The sequence below is a fragment of the Capra hircus genome, chromosome 18 (genome assembly GCF_001704415.2).
Source record: "Capra hircus breed San Clemente chromosome 18, ASM170441v1, whole genome shotgun sequence".
NCBI classification, from domain to species: domain Eukaryota; kingdom Metazoa; phylum Chordata; class Mammalia; order Artiodactyla; family Bovidae; genus Capra; species Capra hircus.
This window is the reverse complement of record NC_030825.1, coordinates 65,212,205-65,233,571: the sequence shown is the minus strand read 5'-3', so window position 1 is coordinate 65,233,571 and position 21,367 is coordinate 65,212,205. Positions and strand designations below refer to the sequence as shown.

Genomic DNA, 21,367 nt, shown 5'->3' with positions numbered 1-21,367 from the left:
TGTAGGCGGATTCTTTACCGCTGAGCCACCAGGGAAGCCCCAACCTAGTATATGCTGTATACTGTATGCTTTTTAAATTTAAACTCACAATTAGCATGTAGAAACATGCCTGGCTTTCACAGGAGCTTCAGTGGTTAGGACGCTGAGCTGTCACTGCTGAGGGCCTTGGTTTAATCATTCGTCAGGGAACTAAGATCCCATAGGTGTGGTAAAAGAAAACACGCGAATACCCTGTAAAATCTGTCCTCGGCTAGCATTTGGTCAACTCTGGAAACTTTAGTTTTTCCTTTTTAGGAAGTGAAGTTCATTTAAATTTGAAACTTTTTATCAAAAATGTGAAGCGTTGAACCTTATTTTGAATGCCTTTTATGTGTGTTAATACATCCTCATTTTTAGTACTGTAGAATGCTTTTACAAAATTTTTAAGAGCTTATATTCTCTTTTGAAAAGAAAGGCTTCAAGATTAATAAAACCTCTGTTTAAATTTCGTTGAACTGTTTTCTTCTGTGTATTGGTAAGTTATGTTCATTTTCTAGCTTCTCAATAGGTCTCTGGTTCACTTATAGTTTTCTTGTCTATAAATGCATTTAAAGTAGTACCTCTGAGTATGTCTATGGCCCCACGCCACAGGTTTTGTTTTCTACTGCCCTCATTCACTTCACTGTGCTCTTGTTGTTTCACTGAAGGAGAAAATACTAGGTAGAAAGTAACATAAATATTATTTTGTGAATGTCTAATTTACTATATTCTTATCTGAGCCACAGCCCTGTATGATTTGTTTGAAACTTCTCCATACCTTCCTCAACTTGATGAATGTTTAACTGTTGTTTAAAATGCCTGGTGTTTTATTCAGTGTGCATTTTCTGATGCATAATAAGTGACGAATGGGGATTTTAAATGTACAATACGTTCTTCAAATATGAATTTTCTGATTAAAAGAGACTCATGACTAAAGAACTTCCCACACACCTAACATTCACAGGATTATTTTCTCTCATGCTTTCTTTGAGTTAGGATTAGCTTAGACTGACTTCCCTGGTGGCTCAGACAGTAAAGCGTCTGCCTACGATGCGGGAGACCCGGTCTCAATCCCTGGGTAGGGAAGATCCCCTGGAGAAGGAAGTGGCAACCCACTCCAGTATTCTTGCCTGGAAAATCCCATGGACAGAGGAGCCTGGCGGGCTACAGTCCATGGGGTCGCAAAGAGTCGGACACGACTGAGCAACTTCATTTCCACTTTCTAAGGGTTTCCGAGATTTCTCCACTTCTTTGGTTGCTAGCCAGCCAGCATGAATTTTCCAGTTGCTAATGATTGATAGGTAGTGTCGAGAAGCTTTTCTACATTATTATATTAATAAGGTCTTTGATGAACGAATGAATGTGATGGTGATGAATATGCTGATAAATCTAACATGTAAACCAAAAAGCCTTTCCACATTTGACAAGGTTAAGAATGAGACAGGAAAAAAAAAAAAAGAATGAGACAGGAGAAGTCTTGTCTTCTCTTATTTATAGGGATTTTCTATGGCATACGTTCTTTAAAGTTGAGAAGATGAGTGCCCGAAGTCCCTCCCACATTGCTTTCATTTACTGGGAATGAATTTTCTTGTGTTGAGTAAGCTGTGAGCACTAATGGCTTTCCCACATCCCTTGCATTCTATGAATGTGGCTTCTCACCAGTGTGAATTATCTGACGTAGTTTAAGCTGTGAGCCCTGCCTAAAGGCCTTCCCACATTCATTACATTTTTAGGGTTTCTCACCAGTTTGGATCCTCTGATGCTGAGGAAGATGTGAACGATGGCCAAAGGCCTTTCCATATTCATTACATTTATATGACTTCTCACCACTGTGGATTCTATGGTGTTCATTAAGCTGTGTGGTACCACTAAAGGCCTTTCCACATTCCTTACAGACATGGGGCTTTTCTCCAGTATGAATTCTCTGATGTTTAGTAATCAATGATAAGTAACTAAAAGCTTTTCCTTATTCAGTACATTGATAGTGTTTTTCACCAATATGAGTTCTATGATGGACACTGAGTTGTGAGAGCCGAACAGAGGTTTTCCCACATCCTCAGATTCACAGTGTTTCTCACCAGTATGAATTCTCTGATGTAAAGAGTGAAACAGAAGCAAAGGCCTTTCCACATTCTTCACATTCATAGGATCTTTCCCCACTATGAGTTCTCTGATGAGGAGTATTGGGACCGTGATGGACAGGCTTCCCACAGTGCTGACATTCATAAGATTTCTCGCCAGCGTGAATTTTCTGATGACTAAGAGATTTCTTCTGCCATGGCCTTTTCTACGTTCATTACACACGTAGGGTCTACTTCCAGGTGGAACTTTATGAAGCAGGTTACGGGATGTTTGCTGTCTCAAAATGTGTATTTCTTCGTGGGTGATTACGACTTGATTGGAACTTTCTTTCTGATTTCCGTGATACATCTCAAATGTGCCTTTACATTCCCAGTCATCTTGGAAACTGGAATTCTCAAGATCTTTGTAAAATTTTCTGTTTTCTCCCATTTGGACACCTGATCTGAAAGATAATGAAAAAGCAGAGATACTTGTTTTAGTCCAAGGTCAGTTAGAGCTTCTTTAGTAGAAATAGTTTGAAACTGAAAATAATGCTTATGAAGAAGGCACACTCCCAATCAGGAATCCAGGAATTCCTGTTCTCCAAAACCCCCAGAGTAGCTGCTTCAGCAGGAAGGATCCAGCCAATCAGTGATTCATATCTGAAATATTGATGGGGATAGTCGGTGGGCTACTATTAAAAGGCGGTGGTAGTGACGGTGAGCCGGCCTTTTCCCTGGAATTCGGTGTCCAGGCATTTCTTGCAGCAGTGGTGGTGGTTTCCTCGTCTTAGTCTCTGAGCCCAGATCATGGCCGAGGCAGTGTGTCCTTGGAGGCGCGTCTCTGCCCTAGTGTGGCTGAGGGGGCACCACTTCTGGCAACTTGCTGTTGCCACATTAGAGGAGGCATTTCTGGAGACCTGCCTTAGAGCCAGCTCCTGTAACCCTTCTAACAGTTTTTATAAGCACCCATTTCCCATATTTTGAATCTTTAAATATAATCTTAATACTGACCTTAAGAAATTGGGGTGGGGGGGGAACACAGGATTTCAGGAGAAGATAAACCAGGTTATTAGGAGCAACCCTTCCACTAAAAATGTGTTTTAAAAATAAAACTTACACCAAAAAATCTGTCAAAGGTTTGGGGGAAAAAAATAACTCAGAATTAACAGGCCAAAGTCTATGGAAACTTGAACTCCAAGGCACAAAGAGTACTGAAGCTGGTTTGCCCTGAGTACCAGCCCTAATTTTGTTCAGATGATCTCCTGCGTATATGTTGTGTGTCTTTTTTGCCCAAACACGTCACCTGGTGTCTTGGTGCATTTGGGCTGCTAGAACAAAATATTAATGCCACAGACCGGGTTGCTTATGAACAAAAAATTTCTCTTCTCAGTTCTGGAAGCTGGGAAGAATTCTGAGATCAAGATGCTGACACTCAGCAACCAGGAGATAAATTCTTACATTGAGCCACCATATTTTGGAGTCTGATAACAGCAGCTTAGCTTAAGCCCTGAGACAAAGTCAGTCTAAAATCATATGTGAAAGGAGCCTCGTTTTCTCTGTAAACCTTTTGAGAAAAAAGTTTAGAAGGAACAACTCTGGAAGCCAACCAGGTGAGCTTCCCCCCATCCCCCACATTGGCTAACCTCTTAGGCCGCTGTCTCTTCACCACCAACAGTTACTCCCTTTTTTGCAACAATCGATCGCACTTGACTTAGAATTGCTAGACTTCCCATGTGAAAAATAAATGGAACCTAGTCGTGCAATTGGTATCCAAATGCCCAGTCCCTTGAGGGGACATTGACAGAGGAGGGTAACGAGCATGGCTACACAAATCAGGAAGGTGATGTTTCAGAAGTAACTCAGACTTGTTTCCAGCTTTACAAGGCTCAAACTGTTGCTTCCGAAATCCAGTCAAACTCTTTAGCGGTTCCCTGGAAAGTCAAGTCGGTGGAATCATGATGCTTAGATGATAGGTAATGAACTCTGAGAGTAAGATCTTAACCAACAGCTGAGACGCCTGTCCTCCAATTTGTACACATCCCTCCCGGCGGATACGTGGAGGAGGAGGAGGGAATTAGCCACCGTACATGCTTGGCTCCAATGGACTTGATGGCTGCGTCTTTGGGGCGATCCTGGTATGGAAAAACTACCGTGTTTAGGCTTCGAGAGCTGAGTGACCGCATGACGTTGAGGGGAAGGGTAAATTTGCTACATAAAGGGAAAGGGCGCTATACGAAAATTGCTCAGGGTTAATTGAGTTACATTATGTAAAGTGCTTATTATGTTATAGTGCCATATTTATATAAAACATACACTATTATGTTACAGTGCTATACACACACACACCTTCCTCAGTTTACTATGGGGTTATAGCCTGATAAACCCACTGTAAGTTAAAAATATTTAGTTGAAAAAGCATTTAATAATACACAACCTACTGAACATCATAGCTTGGCTTCACCTACCTTAAATGTGCACAGACCACTTACATTAGCCTACAGTTGAGCACAGTCATCTAACAGAAAGCCTATTCTATATTAAAGAATATCTGATGTAACTTACTGACTCCTGTATTGAAAGTGAAAATCAGAATGGTTCTAAGTGTATCTGTTGCTTACCTTTCTGATATGCTGGCTATCTGAGATAACTTGCTGGAGCTGGAGCTTCTTGCTGCTGCCCAGCATCATGAGAGCCTCATACAGCATATTGCTAGCTCAGAAAAGGATCAAAATTAAAAACTCAAAGTACAGTTACTACTGAACGAATATCATGTTCAGTTCAGCCGCTCAGTCGAGTCCGACTTTACAACACCATGGACTGCAGCACGCCAGGCCTCCCTGTCCATCACCAACTCCCAGAGCTTGCTCAAACTCATGTCCATTGAGTTGGTGATGCCATCCAACCATCTCATCCTCTGTTGTCCCCTTTTCTTCCTGCCTTCAGTCTTTCCCAGCATCAGAATCTTTGCGTTTGCATCAGGTTGCCAAAGTATTGGAGTTTCAGCTTCAGCATCAATCCTTCCAATGAATATTCAGGACTGATTTCCTTCAGGATGGACTGGTTGGATCTCCTTGCAGTCCAAGGGACTCTCAAGAGTCTTCTCAACACCACAGTTCAAAAGCATCAATACTAAGGTGCTCAGATTTCTTTATAGTTAAGCTCTCACATCCATACATGACTACTGAAAAAACTATAGCTTTGACTTGATGGACCTTTGTTGGCAAAGTAATATCTCTGCTTTTTAATATGCTGTCTAGGTTGGGAAAAGTTGGCTTAAAGCTCAACATTCAGAAAACTAAGATCATGGCACCTGCTCCCATCACTTCATGGGAAGTAGATGGGGAAACAGTGGTAACAGTGTCAGACTTTATATTTTGGGGCTCCAAAATCACTGCAGATGGTGATTGCAGCCATGAAATTAAAAGACATTTACTCCTTGGAAGGAAAGTTATGACCAACCTAGATACCATATTAAGCCAACAAAGGTCCATCTGGTCAAGGCTATGGGTTTTTCCAGTAGTCATATATGGATGTGAGAGTTGGACTGTGAAGACAGCTGAGCACCGAAGAACTGATGCTTTCGAACTGTCGTGTTGGAGAAGACTCTTGAGTCCCTTGGACTGCAAGAAGATCCAACCAGTCCATCCTAAAGGAGATCAGTCCCGGGTGTTCATTGGAAGGACTGATGTTGAAGCTGAAACTCCAATACTTTGGCCACCTCATGCGAAGAGCTGAATCACTGGAAAAGACCCTAATGCTGGGAAGGATTGGGGGCAGGAGGAGAAGGGGACAACAGAGGATGAGATGGTTGGATGGCATCACCGACTCGATGGACATGGGTTTGGGTAGACTCCAGGAGCTGGTGATGGATAAGGAGGCCTGGCGTGCTGCGATTCATGGGGTTGCAAAGAGTTGGACAAGACCGAACGACTGAACTGAACTAGGTTGGTCACAACTTTTCTTTCAAGGAGCAAGCATCTTTTAATTTCATAGCTGCAGTCGCCATTTGCAGTGATTTTGAAGCTCCCCAAAATAAAGTCTGTTACTGTTTCCACTGTTTCCCCATCTATTTGCCATGAAGTGTTGAGACCAGATACCATGATCTTAGTCTTCTGAATGTTGAGTGTGAAGCCAAACTTTTCACTCTCCTCTTTCACTTTCATCAAGAGGCTCTTTAGTTCTTTGCTTTCTGCCATAAGGTTGGTGTCATCTGCATATCTGAGGTTATTGATATTTCTCCCAGCAATCTTGATTCCAGCTTGTGCTTCATCCAGTCCAGCATTTCGAATGATGTACTCTGCATATAAGTTAAATAAGCAGGGTGACAGTATACAGCCCTGAGGTACTCCTTTCCCAATTTGGAACCAGTCTGTTGTTCCATGTCAGATTCTAACTGTTGCTTCCTGACCTGCATACAGATTTTTCAGGAGGCAGGTCAGGTGAAGGTGAAGTTGCTCAGTCGTGTCCGACTCTTTGCAGCCTCACGGACTGTATCCTACCAGGCTCCTCCATCCATGGAATTTTCCAGGCAAGAGTACTGGAGTGGGTTGCCATTTCCTTCTCCAGGGGCTCTTCCCGACCCAGGGATTGAACCCTGGTCTCCCGCATTGCAGGCAGACGCTTTACCATCTGAGCCACCAGGGAAGCCAGGTAAGGTGGTCTGATATTCCCATCTCTCGAAGAATATTGCATTCAAGCCACTGTAAAGTGAAAAAAAAATCCTAAATTGGACCAGCCTAAGTTGGGGGCTAGCTACACATACAGAGATGGAGATATCTGTGTCTGCATACAGCTCTATCAGCTCTATTTATCTCGATGTCAGTCAGCAACAGTCTTTCTCTAAACACACAGAGACCTTCTCCTTGAACTAACTAGCTAGGCTTCTCCAGGCCCTCAAGGCTCCAATCTCGGGTTCTGTTCCTAACCCATTGAGTCCAGTTTGACAAGAATTCTGCTGGGTCATTTTATCAAGACCCCCCACTCCTACCCTAACCCTTAACATCTTTTCACTCTCGACAGCCTTCAGCAAGAATCCTATGAAGTCCATTTAGCCAGATTCCCCCTCTTATCTTCGATGACTTATCTTTGTTAACTGCACATCCAGTGATTCCCCACCTTGCTCTTTGACTATAAATTCCCACTTGTTATATTTGGAATGGAGCCCAGTTTTGGACAAAGGCCTCTGGCCCTGTGGCAATAATTCCTGGGTAAAATGTGCCTTGAGAAACTTTAGATTCTATCCAGTATTGGTTTTCTTTGTCAATATTTTGGGGAAGACTCAGATATCGTGGATAATCCACACAATTACAATCTTCCTAGGGAAAATGCAAATTAAAAAAAAAATTCAAAATTGCCCACAGCCATAAATGGTTTCTGGGGTCTATGGATCCTATGTCAAGAATCTTCAAGAAGGCTGGGATCCGTTTGGGGCTGGACATGGGCCCCACTGCCATGGTTGCTGAGAAAGGTAGTGTCGAGGCAGAAGAGCTAAGACTTGCTCATCCCTCACCTCCCCGAACCGCAAATACCCTCCCCGCCATCCACAAAGAGCTCTGATCCAGCCCCGGGCTGAGTGGAACGTTGACTTTCACACATATAAATAATCGCTCTGAGACAAAAACCAAGTGAGGGTTCCTAGTAAGTGACTCAAAACAGTAGATACTTGCAGGCCACTTTTACCAATCATAATAAAGTAAAATTTGCAGCTGGTCATTTAGAATGCTTTCAGCTGCAAGTTTACAAAATATTCGATTGAGAGTAAGTTAAGCAATAAAGATTTATTTTTCTTATATAACAAAAGCATCAGACAGTTCCAAATTGGCCCTGTAACTCCGTGTTGTTAGGGTCCTGGGTCAGCCTCTTTGAGGTCCTCTCTTTTCTGCTCTTGGTTCCAAGATGACTGTAACAGCTCCAGGCATCAGATTCTCAGAGAAAAATGTTTAAAAGCAAGAAATGAAAGAGGGAGTCTTCCTAATATATGTGTCTCTTCTGAATGAGGACGATCTTTCCCTGAAGACCCTGTAGATCCCTAGAATATACTGGCCATACACTGGAACGAATGGGCCATCTTGAGCTGCAAAGGAGGCTGAAAATTGGCATCTGACATCTTCAGAGTCTAAGACAAGACACAGACGCTACCAACAGAATGGGAATTGGGTATGGCTGCTAGGTAGGCAACCAACCTGTTCTGTCTGTGACAAGTTATAAAAGATAATCCAAACAAACCACCTGAAAATTAAGAAACAGTCTCCTAAACTTAATTTCCCTTGGATCAGAGAGAAATAAAAACTGAGATTATTGTAGGATGTGTGCTGAGTCGGCTCAGTTGTGTCCAACTCTTTGTGACCCTATGGACTGTTAGCACAGCAGGCTCCTCCATCCATGGGATTATCCTGACAAGAATCCTGGAGCCAGTTGCTATTTCTTCTTCCAGGAGATCCTCCCGACTCAGGGCTGGAACCGGAGCCTCCTGCAGCTCCTGCATTGGCGGGTGGAATCTTCACCCTTGAGCCACCAGGGAAGCCCCGGGAGAGAATGCAGGACAGCTACTTCCTATCTCCTCATTTTCTGCCTTTGTTTCCTACTGTCTGTCATCAGGGCATTTGGCATTCTTTTCTGGCTTAATATATTTGAGTACTATCTTTCCGGTTTTCATGTTCACATGCACTTAAAGGCATAAAAAACTCCCGAGTGGCTTCAGCCACACCCCACATTTCTTGGCATGTAAAACTCTCCTCTTTGTTTTCATTACCATCAGTGCTAACTGCGTGATTTAGTTTCTTGTTAACCCAGGAGTAATTTGGCATGTTTTGTTTTCGAATTTCCAAGAAAACTCACTTTTGGCTATTGCTGAAACTATTACACTGTGGTGAGAAAATGTAACTTTGGAATGTGTTAGAGACAAAATTTCCTCCAACCTATCTGTCTTTGACAATCATGGTCTAAAAAAGTTGCACCCATATAATTTTTCTTCAATATGAATTTTATTACTCTGGATAAAAGAAAGCTCTGAATAAAGGAATTCTCACTTGCATGACATCCTTCAAGTCTTTCTCCAAGATATAAAGAGTAAGTTGTGATTAGCCTAAGCCAATGGACTTTTCCCATTCTTTCCATTCATATGATTGCTTGCTAACATAAATTCTCTGATGATTAATAAGGGGTAAGTGCTGATGGAAGGCTTTTCTACATTTATTAAATTCACTTGTGTTTCTATATCATGCATTCTCTGATGTTGAATGGTAGCTGAATCATGACTTAAAGTCCTCCCATGTTCCTTATATTCATAGGGCTTTTCCTCAGTATGAATTACCCGATGTTGAATCAGTTGTGAGCAGTGGCTGAAGGCTTTCCCACATTCCCTGCATTCATATGGCTTCTCACCTGTATGAATTCTGTAATGTACAGTAAGATGGGAGACCCGTTTGAAAGCCCTACCACATACCTTACATTGGTAGGGTTTCTCTCCTGTGTGAATTCTCTGATGTTGCTTAAGTTGTGAGCTCACCCTAAAGGCCTTCCCACATGCCTTACATTCATAGGGTTTCTCACCGGTATGAATTCTCTGATGTCGAATAAGAGTTGAGCCTTGATTAAAGGCCTTCCCACATTCTTTACACTCATAGAGTTTCTTGCCAGTGTGAATAGTCTGATGTTGAATCAGCTGAGAACGATGACTAAAGGTTTTCCCACATTCCTTGCATGCATAGGGTTTTTCGCCAGTATGAATTCTATAATGCACTTTAAGATGTGAGATCCGATTGAAAGCCTTGCCACACTCCTTACACTGATAGGGTTTCTCACCAGTATGAATTCGTTGATGTTCAATCAACTGTGAGCTTCGACTAAAGGCCTTTGCACAATCCTTACATTCATAAGGTTTCTCACCAGTATGAACTCGCTGATGTTGTATGAAATTTGAACCAGAATTGAAGGCCTTTCCACATTCCTTACACTCATATGGTTTCTTGCCAGAATGAATATTCTCATGTTGAATTAGTCGTGAACCGTATTTAAAGGCCTTCCCACATTCCTTGCATTTATAGGGCTTCTCATTAGTCTGAATCCCCTGATGATTAATAAGGAAGTCCTCTTGCCAGAAGTCTTTTGTACATTCATTATATCCATAGGGTTTTTCTCCGGTATGAATTTTCTGATAAAAAGTAAGGGGTGCTGGCTGGTCAAACGTGGGTATTTCTTCATTCTCGACTATCATTTGACTCAGATGTCCATCGGGATTTCCCTCGTCCCTGTCAGAATGACTTCTGCATTCCCAGTCATCTTGGAATCTTGAGCACTCAAGACCGTAGCTGGTAAGGCTTTCCATTATCTCCCACGGGGGTGACTGTACTTCGAAACTCTGCCGCTTTGGAGAGAATACCTTAGTATCGTGCCTGGACTTCAGCACTGAAAAAGAACAAAACAAGCCTGTGTGTGATTTTTCCTTTTCCAGAAAAAGGAACTTCTGTAGTAAACATTGGAAAGTTGAGACTCAAGATGATATCTGTATGCTCTTGATGTGATTAAGGAATTAGAAAGTGGACAAATAGAGCAGAGAGAGAGGAAATACCATAAATTGAGGTGAATGGGGCAGTCAGAGAAGTCATTGAGCATGGTTCTGAAATGTTACAGTGGAGCAGAGTCACTGCTGAACCATGGGTTAAAAAATGAATGTTTCTGTGAAACCCTAGAAGAGGAAAACGGAAGAGTAACAGAAAGCTAATCATCTGTTGCTTGTGGCTGGGGGTACGAACGACTGTGTGCGAAGGAGCACAAAGGAACTTTTCAGGGTGATGAAAGTTTATCTTGTCTGTGGTAGTGGTCATGTAAGTGTATACTTTTGTCTATAGTCATTAAAATCTGCTTAAAATGCAGGCATTTAATTTGCTGTAAATTGTACATCAATAAAGTGGATATTTAAAAACGATAGAGAGGGTTGACTAGATACTTCTCTGGCCAGAGGAATGCGATGGTGCATCTGCGTGACGGGGCGTGGTGTACAGCAGGGCTGTTTTCACATGTCCAGTGGAAGACACAGCCGTGGTCTTCTGCTGTGGCGCTCTCTGTCCCTGACATTGAGCTGAACACCACACCTACAGCTACTGTCAGCTGGACCAGTCTCTGCTGGACTTTCCTGTTGCCTAAAAGTGACCTGGGAAAAAGGAGAGCCTTGTTCCTTGTTTGGACGATTAGGCCCAGAATGAATGAGGTGGCCTCTTCCAGAGCATATTCTTTGCTGGTTATTCAAACTGCAAGGAAGGGCTGAATGGTGTTGCTGAGCTTGATTCGTGTACCTGGCACGTGATTTCCACCGCAGCGGCCTGTGTTACTGCAATCATGGAAATCAGTCCCATGCGGCTAATAAAGACTTGGCTGCAGCTTCATGCAGGAACTATGGGGAAAGTAAATGGGTGCTTTTGAATGTGTTCATGAAGTTTATGAGGAGGCCAAAGAGGACTTTGTAGGGGCCATGTCTGCTTCTTATGGTAGCATATCAGAGACCACTATTCATTTGTTTTTTGTGTGAAGTTATTAAGCAAAAACTACTGGAATAAACAATTACTTTGACAATACAGATGAAAAGTTTGTAAAAGAAGTATCAATTTTGTGGGAATGATGCTGCTGTCGCCTCAGAAATCTGTACCACAACCACAGTGTATGCATACACACGAAGCTGTAATTATAAGACTATGTGAAAAGATCAGACACCATGTTTCGTTGTTCAAGAGGGAAGCTCTCTTCATGGGCCTCTGCACTGTGCTCTAAGAGCTGTGGGAAGGCATCTAAACACTGCCATTGTAATGACCACCTACGTATCCGTGGTCCATCTACTCCGTGGTCAGCAACATCTGGCTGCCATTGTATAAAGAGCAACCGAAAGACCGCAGTGGGCGTGGACTATTACAGCCAGCCTGGTGGACAGAAGAAAGTGAGTTTGGGATCATGTAACTACACCCAAGTGGAAGTCTGGTTTTAGGAATTAAAAGTGATCACACATTACTGGTGTTCTGGGCAACGTGGGAAAAAAAAACAGAACAGCTGTCTCTAAGGACATGCCACTGAAAGCACGCCTCCCTCCAAACTGCTGCATATGCTGTCAAGACAGCTGACACAGGTTAGTTTTGTTGAGTGATGGCAGAGTACAGTGTTTGTTCCATGAGCACTTTTGCACTCATGTAAATTAAGCCGTCTCTAATCATATACTGTGAAGTAACTTTACAAAGAGAGCACTGATTTTCTAAGTTTCAGCTTCTCTTCTCCTTGTAAAGTTGCAAAATAGCAAAAATGATAGTGAGGTCCTCTGTATTAGTTTTACATTTTCCTGACAAGATCTGGTGCAGTTTTTTAATTTAGCATTAGTAGATGCTGTTTCTGACAACCAATGAGGTGATGTCTAAAAAGCTTATGGATAGTTTTATGGTTCTGTTTTGGTTGGTTTCCTCAAATGGAACCTTAAAGGATCCCGAACGGCCAAAACAATCTTGAAAAGGAAGAACAAAGTTGGAGGCCTCTCTCACTTCCAACTTCAAAACATGTTAAAAGAGCTACAGTAATCAAAACTGTGGAACTGCCACAAAGGAAGGTATTTACCCTGTGGAACACAATGGGGACAGCAGAAATACACTCATACATACGGTCAAACGATCTTTAACAAGGGTGCCAAGGCCACACCCTGAGGAAAAGACAAGCTCTTCAACAAATAGGGCTGAGGAAACTGGATATCCACATGCAAAAGAAAGGAGGACCCCAACCTTACATTAGATGAAACAGCTCAAAATGGATTAAAGACCTAAGCCTAAGATACGAAGCTCGTAGAAGAAAACAAGGGAAAAGCTTCATGACACCGCATCTGACTGATTTTCTGGATATGGTACCGAAAGAGCAGGCGCCAGAAGCAAAACCGGACAAATGGGAACATCAGACCTAAAAACTGTGCGCCAGAGACCAAAATCAACAGGCTGCAAAGGCAACCTACAGAATGGGACAAACAGCTACAAAGCGCGTATCTGTAGAGGGTCACATACAGACAATACAAAGAACTAAAACGCAACGAAAAAATAACCTGATTTTAAAATGGGCCAAGGGTTCGAATAGACATTTCTCCAAAGAACACATACAGATGGCCAACAGGCATGAGATTCAGTATTCAGAATTTGATATTAGCAAATCTATTCATGTAATCCATATTTTATAGATTGAAAGAAAAAAAATAAAATATGAAAAAGGAGATGCTTCTTTAAGCGAAGAAAATATCTCTATGTCATTCCTATGGCTGATATTATGCTTAATAAAAGTTACTAAAAATATTCCTGTTAAAGTCAAAAACAAGATTAGTATGTAAAACCCTTCTTAATACTGTTCTGGGGGTACTACATAATCAGCATCCTAGTCAGGCAAGAGAAAAAACCCTGTAAGATAGAAAAATGTAAAAACATCACCATTTGCAGATATATCTATATTATATATATATAATCAAATGCTTGGAAAGCTCAAGAGTTTCATAAAAATCTGTCATAAATAGTGAGAAAATTCAATTAATTGGGCCAGCTACAAAATTCATCTGAAGATGTGACTAGCTTTTGTCATATTAGAAAATAACCAGCTGGAGTATAATATGGATGAATGCTGTATTAATCCATAATATAGATTATGCCATTGTCAACAGCAATAAATATAAGCTACCTAGGAATAAATGTAGTAAGACATACAAAATCGAGGAAGAAAATGTGAAAATCTTCATCAGATATGGTCATAAAGGAAGGGAAAAGCCTGTCATGTTCTTCAATAGGATAAAATCAGTTTTCTCTTAATCTATAAATTTACAGTGATTACAGTAAGGAAAAAAATGCATGATTTTTTTGAAAGCAAATATTCTGATTCTAAGGTTTAGATAGAAACGTAAATGAGAACAGCCAGGAAAATTCTGAAAAACAAGAATGAAGAGGGGCTAATACCAGATATATAATACATTTAAACTGTTAATAAATTAAAACAGTAATGGTATAGACACATGGTTAGAGATTAATGGGCTACAAGAGAAAGTCCAAAAATAGATTCCGATACGCAGATGATAAAGCAGATGGCAAAGCTGGCTTTATACAGTAGTGATGGGGAGATAAACTGATAAATGCTGCTTGAACAACTGGATAATCTGGACAGTAACGTGACATCACATCTCACGGTAGGAAAAATTCAATATGGATAGTAAATTTCATCGTAAATAAGCTAGAAAAAAATCACAGCAGACTCCTAACCTTTTGAAAGGGTGAAGTTCTCTTTAAAGATGACACAAACCCACAGGACGAAGGAGCAGACAAACTGAGCACCTCACACACACTCTGTCAAAACTCAGATGAGAAAGCAAAAATCCGGCCTCGGGCGCTCTTGGGGTGGTAGGCGGAATAACAGCCTCCCCGACGCCCGTGCCCTGATTCCCGGAGCCTGAACGTGTCAGGCGTGTGCCCCCTCTCCCCGTGCTCATCCCACACCTGACCTCACTCACGCCCAGGGGCCATGCTTGCTGCTTAACGTCCCATTTCAAATTCTCTTAGAGTACACTGTATGTCGCAGAAACTTTCTGGACATGATTTTACTCCCGTGTCACACGGTGGCTTTGAGTCTCATCAGGGAAGATTTGTCACACATGTGCACACACACACACACACACACACACACACACACACAGGACATGATTTTGCTCCCGTGTCACACGGTGGCTTTGAGTCTCATCAGGGAAGATTTGTCACACATGTGCGCACACACACACACACACACACACACACACGACATGATTTTGCTCCCATGTCACACGGTGGCTTTGAGTCTCATCAGGGAAGATTTGTCACACATGTGCACGCATACACACACACACACACACACACACACACACACACACAAACACTATGGACATGATTTTGGTCCCACGTCACACGGTGGCTTTGAGTCTCATCAGGGAAGATTTGTGCGCACATGAATGCGTACACACACACCCACGCCCACACATCCACCACGTACACACACACCCACGCCCGCACATACACCCCCTCGGGAACATCTGGTAATGTCTGGAGACATTTTGGCTTTACAACCGAGGGGAGGCCAGGGAGGCTGCTAAACATCCTGCCATGCATAGAATGACATCCCGTCCTCCCGCCTCAACTAGCTCCCCGACGAAGAACTATCCCACCGCTGAGGCCGAGAAACCCCCATCCAGAGCAGGAGCACCCCAGGCAAAGGAGAGCTGGGGACAAAGCCTCAAAACTGGGATACGCTTGGTGCGTCGAAGCCGGCATGGGTGGACTCGCACTGTCCGCTCTCGTGCCCCTACCGCAGAGCTGAGTAGCTGTGACACAGACCAGATAGCTGGCAAGACCTGGAAGATGTCCTCTCTGGACCTTGGAAGACACCTGCCAAACTCTATGTGAATGGAACAGCAAGAGAGGCTGGTGTGGCTGGAACGGAGCAAGCAGCGTGGGGCGGTGCGAGATGGAATCAGGGCGGAGGCAGGCGGCAGATTACAGAGAGCACCTCAGGCCGACAGAAGTCGCTGGGATGCTGAAAGCGGCCTATTCGGCACTGTCCCCTAGGGCAGCCCCTGGCTGCTCACGGCTGCTCAGCACCTGAAGTGTGGCGTGGGCAGCTGTGACACGGAATGTTACTTTTCATCTTAGCTAAAAGTTGTAGTTAAAAGCCACAGCACAAATGGCTGATGGCTACAGTATAGAGCCTTCTGGGCCATGGGATAGATTCGGGCTTGTCTCTTGAGTGAGACAGGAAGCCGTGGGCAAGCTGTGAGCAGAGATGTAATACACCCTCGCTGAAGACTGAGGACTTTCCAGGTGGCACAGGGGTAGAGAATCCGCCTCCCAGTGCAGGAGACACAGATGTGGGCCCGAGCCTTGGGTCAGGAAAAGCCCTGGGGTAGGGAATGGCAGCCCCCTCCAGTATTCTTGCCTGGAAAATCCCAGGACAGGGGAGCCCAGCGGGCTCTAGCGCATGAGGCTGCGAAGAGCCGGTCACGACTGAGCACGGACGAATACACACACACACACACGCGCGCGCACACACACACACAGAGGAGCCACACACAGACACACACGTGCAACAGTACTGTCTGACATCAGGAAATGTGCACGCAGCACGCACTCACGCTCTGGCTGCCGTGTGCAGACCACCCGGCGGTGGGCAAGAGTGGACGCAGGGTGGGGGAGGGGCCGCTGCAGCGCCGAGCGGTGGGGCAAGCGGGCGGCGGCAGTGTTGCTTGTTGGTGAGACGTGGTTAGATTCTGGGTCTACTCTGAGGTAGTGCTAACAGGGTCTGCTGACAGACTGAATACGTGTGTGAGAGGGAAAAGTCAGGGATGCTTCAGCAGTTTTTGACTTAAGCAAGTCGGGTAGAGTCCCCTAGCACTGATGTGCAGAAGAAACGGGGAGGGGTACACCTGTCAGGAACTACCAAGGACTCCCTTTGGGACGTCAGTTCCAGGTGTCTGGTGGACATCCAAGTGGGGCTGACAGGATACAGGTATCGAGTTCAAGCGAGAAGCTGAAGCTGAAGGCAGTCATTCGTGATGAGGAACTTTATCCGGTGATGGAAACATTCTGTATCTGCACTGTCCAGCAGAGTAGCCACTGGCCACAAAGTAGCTACTGGACATCTGGAACGTGTCAAGTGCAACTGAGGTGTTGAATTTGGAAATGGATATAACTGTAGGGAATTCCCCGGTGGCCCAGTGTTGGGACCCCTATGCTTTCACTGCCGAGGGCCTGGGTGCGACATCTAGTCGGGGCCCGAAGATTCCACAAGCCTGGAGGCATAGCCCAAAGAAAATGTATCTACTTAGAGTGAATTTAAATCTCCACGGCCACGTGTGGCCAGTGGCTCCTCAGCCAGCACAGGTGTGAACGGTGTGTATCGCGCGGTCCTCGAGAAGGCCTTGGGGAACAGACATACGCAGCAGAGGCCCAGGTCCAAGCCCGAGTGCTCCGGCTTGTACTGAAGGTGAGCTCCAACTCAAAGTGCCTGCCTCCGCATCAGCCTCCTGGGCAGTCAACCACACTGCGTTCTCTCCTCCCACACACGCCTCACTCACCTGGGCACAAGCCTCCTGTCGCCACTTCCTCCACCGTCCAGGGCTCTTTGCCTTGCTCCAGGAAGGAGATCACATCAGGTTTGGAAATGGCAAGACCTGGACGTAACAGAAAAACATGCCAGCCGGTTGTGCTGTGGGGCCTCAGAATTCTGATCCAGGGTCAACAAGCAGGACAGGCAAGAAAGGCCAAGGGAACAGGAGAGTCACATGAAGGTTGGGACAGACGCAGCTTCAGGCCAAGCAGCTGCCCTTTAACCACTCAAAAGACCCTCGACATTGACAAGGAACCCATGTGGCCCCGGGTAACCTCCAAAGTAACAGACCGCACCGCCTTACCCAGTGAGACCAGGTTGCTATAGGTCTCCAACATCACGTCTCTGTACAAATCCCTCTGAGTGGGTGCCAGCCGTTCCCATTCTTCTTGGGAGAAGACGACAGCCACATCCCTGAATAAGTCTGACCCCTGGAACAACAGGCAGGTATGTTATAAGCATATTTCAAGGAAACATTTCTCCATGGGATGAGAGGTGATGGAGGAGGTCTCTGAAGGAATGGGGAGTCCTGGTGAAAAATAAGGCTGGGGCTGGGGGCACCTGACGTGCCAGATGACAGGAAAAGATGAGCACAGGTGAAAGAGAGGTTCAAGTATTCTTGAACTTTCCTTTTTACTACAAACCAAAGCTCGTGTACTCGGGTCTCAGAGGAAAATTAAATCCAGCCAAATCGAGTCTTCCCGGTTAGGACAGTGTAGTCGAGCATACTGCCCACCCTGTGCTTGGCACGCGATAAACTCTCCGCGTGAGGCCTGTCATCTGTACTCTATGGAGTAACAGGAACAGAACCCAACAACTTTTGGGTAGTCTTTCCTCAAAATATTTTAATAAAAGAAATACTTAATATCTTGTGCACGCTCAGTCGTGTCTGACTCTTTGTGACCCCATGGACTGTAGCCCCCCAGGCTCCTCTGTCCATGGACTTTTTCAGGCAAGAAAAAAACTGTCCGTGACTTTTTCAGGTGTGGTTTGCCATTTCCTCCTCAGGGGAATCTTCCTGACCCAGGGATGGAACCCATGTCTCCTGCATTGGCAGGTGGACTCTTTACCACTGAGCCACCTGGGAAGCCAGGTGTTTTATCTTAGAAAACAGAATTTTCATTTGTTAAGAACTGCTTGAAGACATAGGCTCATCATTATATGAAAACATATCACACAAATTTTTCCTTATGGGAAAAATCTTGAATGATGATTACTCTTATTAGCTGCATAATTTACTATCAAGTGAAATAACTGATTCAACCATTCTTTTATTTTGGATGCAGAGGTCTCTCAGGTCTTTCTGCTCTTTCAAAACTATGACTATCCAGATTCGGAGCAATGCATCCATCTAACTGACTGTCTTACAGTCCCAGCTCGGCACTGCGCTTGCTCTTAAGCTGAAGAAGATGGTGGAGAATGACCAAGATTCAAATACTCTGTTCAGCCTCAAACTGGATCTTAATGTGGGCATTTAATCTCATAGATGCCCAGATAAACTTCAGTTACACACCCAGCTGTCAGTACAGGAGATGGTGACCCCACACTGAAATTGAGCCCAACCAATACCAACTCCCCTGATTTTGTGTGTGTGATCTCTCATCAGTATTCATCTCCATTTCATCAAATCCCAGTTCTTATAAGGGATGTTCTCATTTTATATAAGGAAATGGATTTCTTCTCCCTCTGGCCTCCTAGCAGAATACCAAGCCATCAGAAGACATAGAATGCTATACAGAATGAACCCACGTGGGCACTGGTCAGCGTGGATGGGGCCAAGGGGGAGGGAACCTCTGAGAAGCAGATTCTTGGATGGAACCCAGGTGGGAAACTTCCGGATAAGGAAAACAAATATTTACATGATTTGAAAACTCACGAGGGACATGACTGTCAGGATTTCATGGGCTGCTGCGTCCTCCTCTTGGTTTGCCTCTTGGGGAAGGGCAGAGTCCTGAGATAGACCTGAGGGGGGAAAGAGCAATCATATGAGAGGCCAGGCTTGCCTCACAGCTCCCAGAAACTGCACAGTGACAGTGCCCACCCCTCCTCCCTACTCCCCAGTTATAGGGAGCCTTTCCCAGCTCCACCTTGGCACTGATGCAATCTGAGGTGGGGATGCACAGACCTGGTCCAACGACAGAATCAGGTCCCTGGGACAAGGAAGGCTGTCCTCAGGCCAGGGAGCACAGCCTGCCTTATCTGCTCAGTGAAACCTTCCCAGAGCCAAACCGTTTAATACTCTCGTGCCCACACTGTAACACCTTCAGCGGTCTCCCTGGCTCTTAACCTAACTTTCCAATTAATAAAGAACCCTACAGCCCTACCTAATGTTTGGCAGGCACCATTTTGCAGACCCTGCCTTGAGTCAACAGATGTTTGCAGTGGGCAAATTAGATGGGGCAGCCCCAGTACTCCACCATAAATAAGCCTCTGCACAGAGATGTAAGTGAGCGAAGCTTTGGGCACAGTATTTGCTGAAAAACAGAATCAAGATTAGTACATAACAGTTCACAAGTAGGCGAGTGGTTGAATCATATAATGGATGTCAAGCAACTATCTAAACTCATGTGAGACAACATCAACCCACAGATATGTTTGCAACTGGATCCCTTCAACGGCACCCCACTCCAGTACTCTGGCCTGGAAAATCCCATGGGCGGAGGAGCCTGGTGGGCTGCAGTCCATGGGGTCGCTAAGAGTCGGACATGACTGAGTGACTTCACTTTGACTTTTCACTTTCATGCATTGGAGAAGGAAATGGCAACCCGCTCCAGTATTCTTGCCTGGAGAATCTCAGGGACGGGGGAGCCTGGTGGGCTGCCGTCTATAGGGTCACACAGAGTCAGACATGACTGAAGCGACTTAGCAGCAGCAACATTCAGCAATAGAAGTCAAACCCACCCACCTACTGACAGGCAGGCTAACACTGCCCCCCTCCCCTCCAAAAAAAACCTAAACTGGAATGGAAAACATCCAAGTATTAAGAATGATGCCATCTAACCACTTCCTGAGTTCATCAGTAAAACAGTAGTATTTTATAAAAGAGCTTAGGACATTGCCCAACATGTAACAAATACTTAATTTTTAATGTGTAAACGGAATAATGATTTTGTTTAGTCGCTAACTAGCATACGACTCTTGCGACCCATGGACTGTAGCCCACCAGGCCCCTCTGTCCATGGGATTCTCCAGGCAAGAATACTGGAGTGGGTTGCCATTTCCTTCTCCAGGGGAATCTTCCCCGGCCAGGATCGAACCAGTGTCTCCCATATTGCAGGTGGATTCTTTACCCCTGAGCTATCGGGGAAGCCCACTGTTCCTTAATATCATGTAGAAGGACGTTTTCCTTATGACAACTTTCTTTAAAGCATTATTTGTATTCGCTGTAACTATTTCATTACAGGGGTGGCCCGTGATTTACTCAGCCATCTTCCCATGAATGTACCATGGAAGTGAAAGTCGCTCAGTTGTGTCCAACTCTTTGGGACCCCATGGACTATACAGTCCATGGAATTCTCCAGGCCAGAATACTGGAGGGGGTGGCCTTTCCCACCTCCGGGGATCTTCCCAACCCAGGGATCGAACCCAGGTCTCCCGCATTGCAGGCGGACTCTTTACCAGCTGAGCCACAAGTTGAGCCCCAATGGTAGGGCAAATTTTGAACAAGATCCTCTAAAATGTTTCCAAGTCGCTGCTTGTAAATTAGGTTCCAAATTTTCAGGGGGTCTTCCAACTCTGAAAGTCTCATGAGATAAGACTTCACCCCAGATTTTTATAGGGATGCATAAGAAAAATGCAAAACATCCATAAGCAAGCACCTTCTGGGCGCCGGGACCCCCGACAGGCACACCCACCTAAGAGGTCCATGGACCCGGGCTATGAGCCCTGACGGCAACAGGGGGCGACAGCAGGGCGCGCCGCGAGGGCCGATGGGGAGTGTAGTCCGGAGCTCAGAAAGCCGCAGACCGACGGCCAAACGAGACGTTCCGGTTCTTTCCAGGCCCGTGACCCGCCCGGCAGCAGCGCCCAGTCCGGCGCAGACCCCGGGGCTCCTGGTAAGCTCCGGAGCCCCTCACCTGCCAGCTCCTCTGGTCCAGGTGCCCCCGCGGCCGCGCCCCCGCAGCCCCGGGTGCGCTTCCTCGTCCGTGCCCGTGGACTCCGGA

At 45.0% G+C, this 21,367-nt stretch overlaps 1 protein-coding gene across 1 annotated transcript; it reads right to left on the bottom strand.

The window, feature by feature from the left end:
• ZNF582 (zinc finger protein 582) lies at nt 9,046–21,367 on the bottom strand. Its single transcript, XM_013971692.2, has 5 exons — nt 21,059–21,367; nt 19,081–19,166; nt 17,509–17,635; nt 17,173–17,268; nt 9,046–10,487 (listed from the first exon to the last, which is right to left on the bottom strand). The coding sequence occupies exons 1-5, from the start codon at nt 21,069–21,071 to the stop codon at nt 9,166–9,168; spliced, it is 1,644 nt and encodes a 547-aa protein (XP_013827146.1). The 5' UTR covers nt 21,072–21,367; the 3' UTR covers nt 9,046–9,165.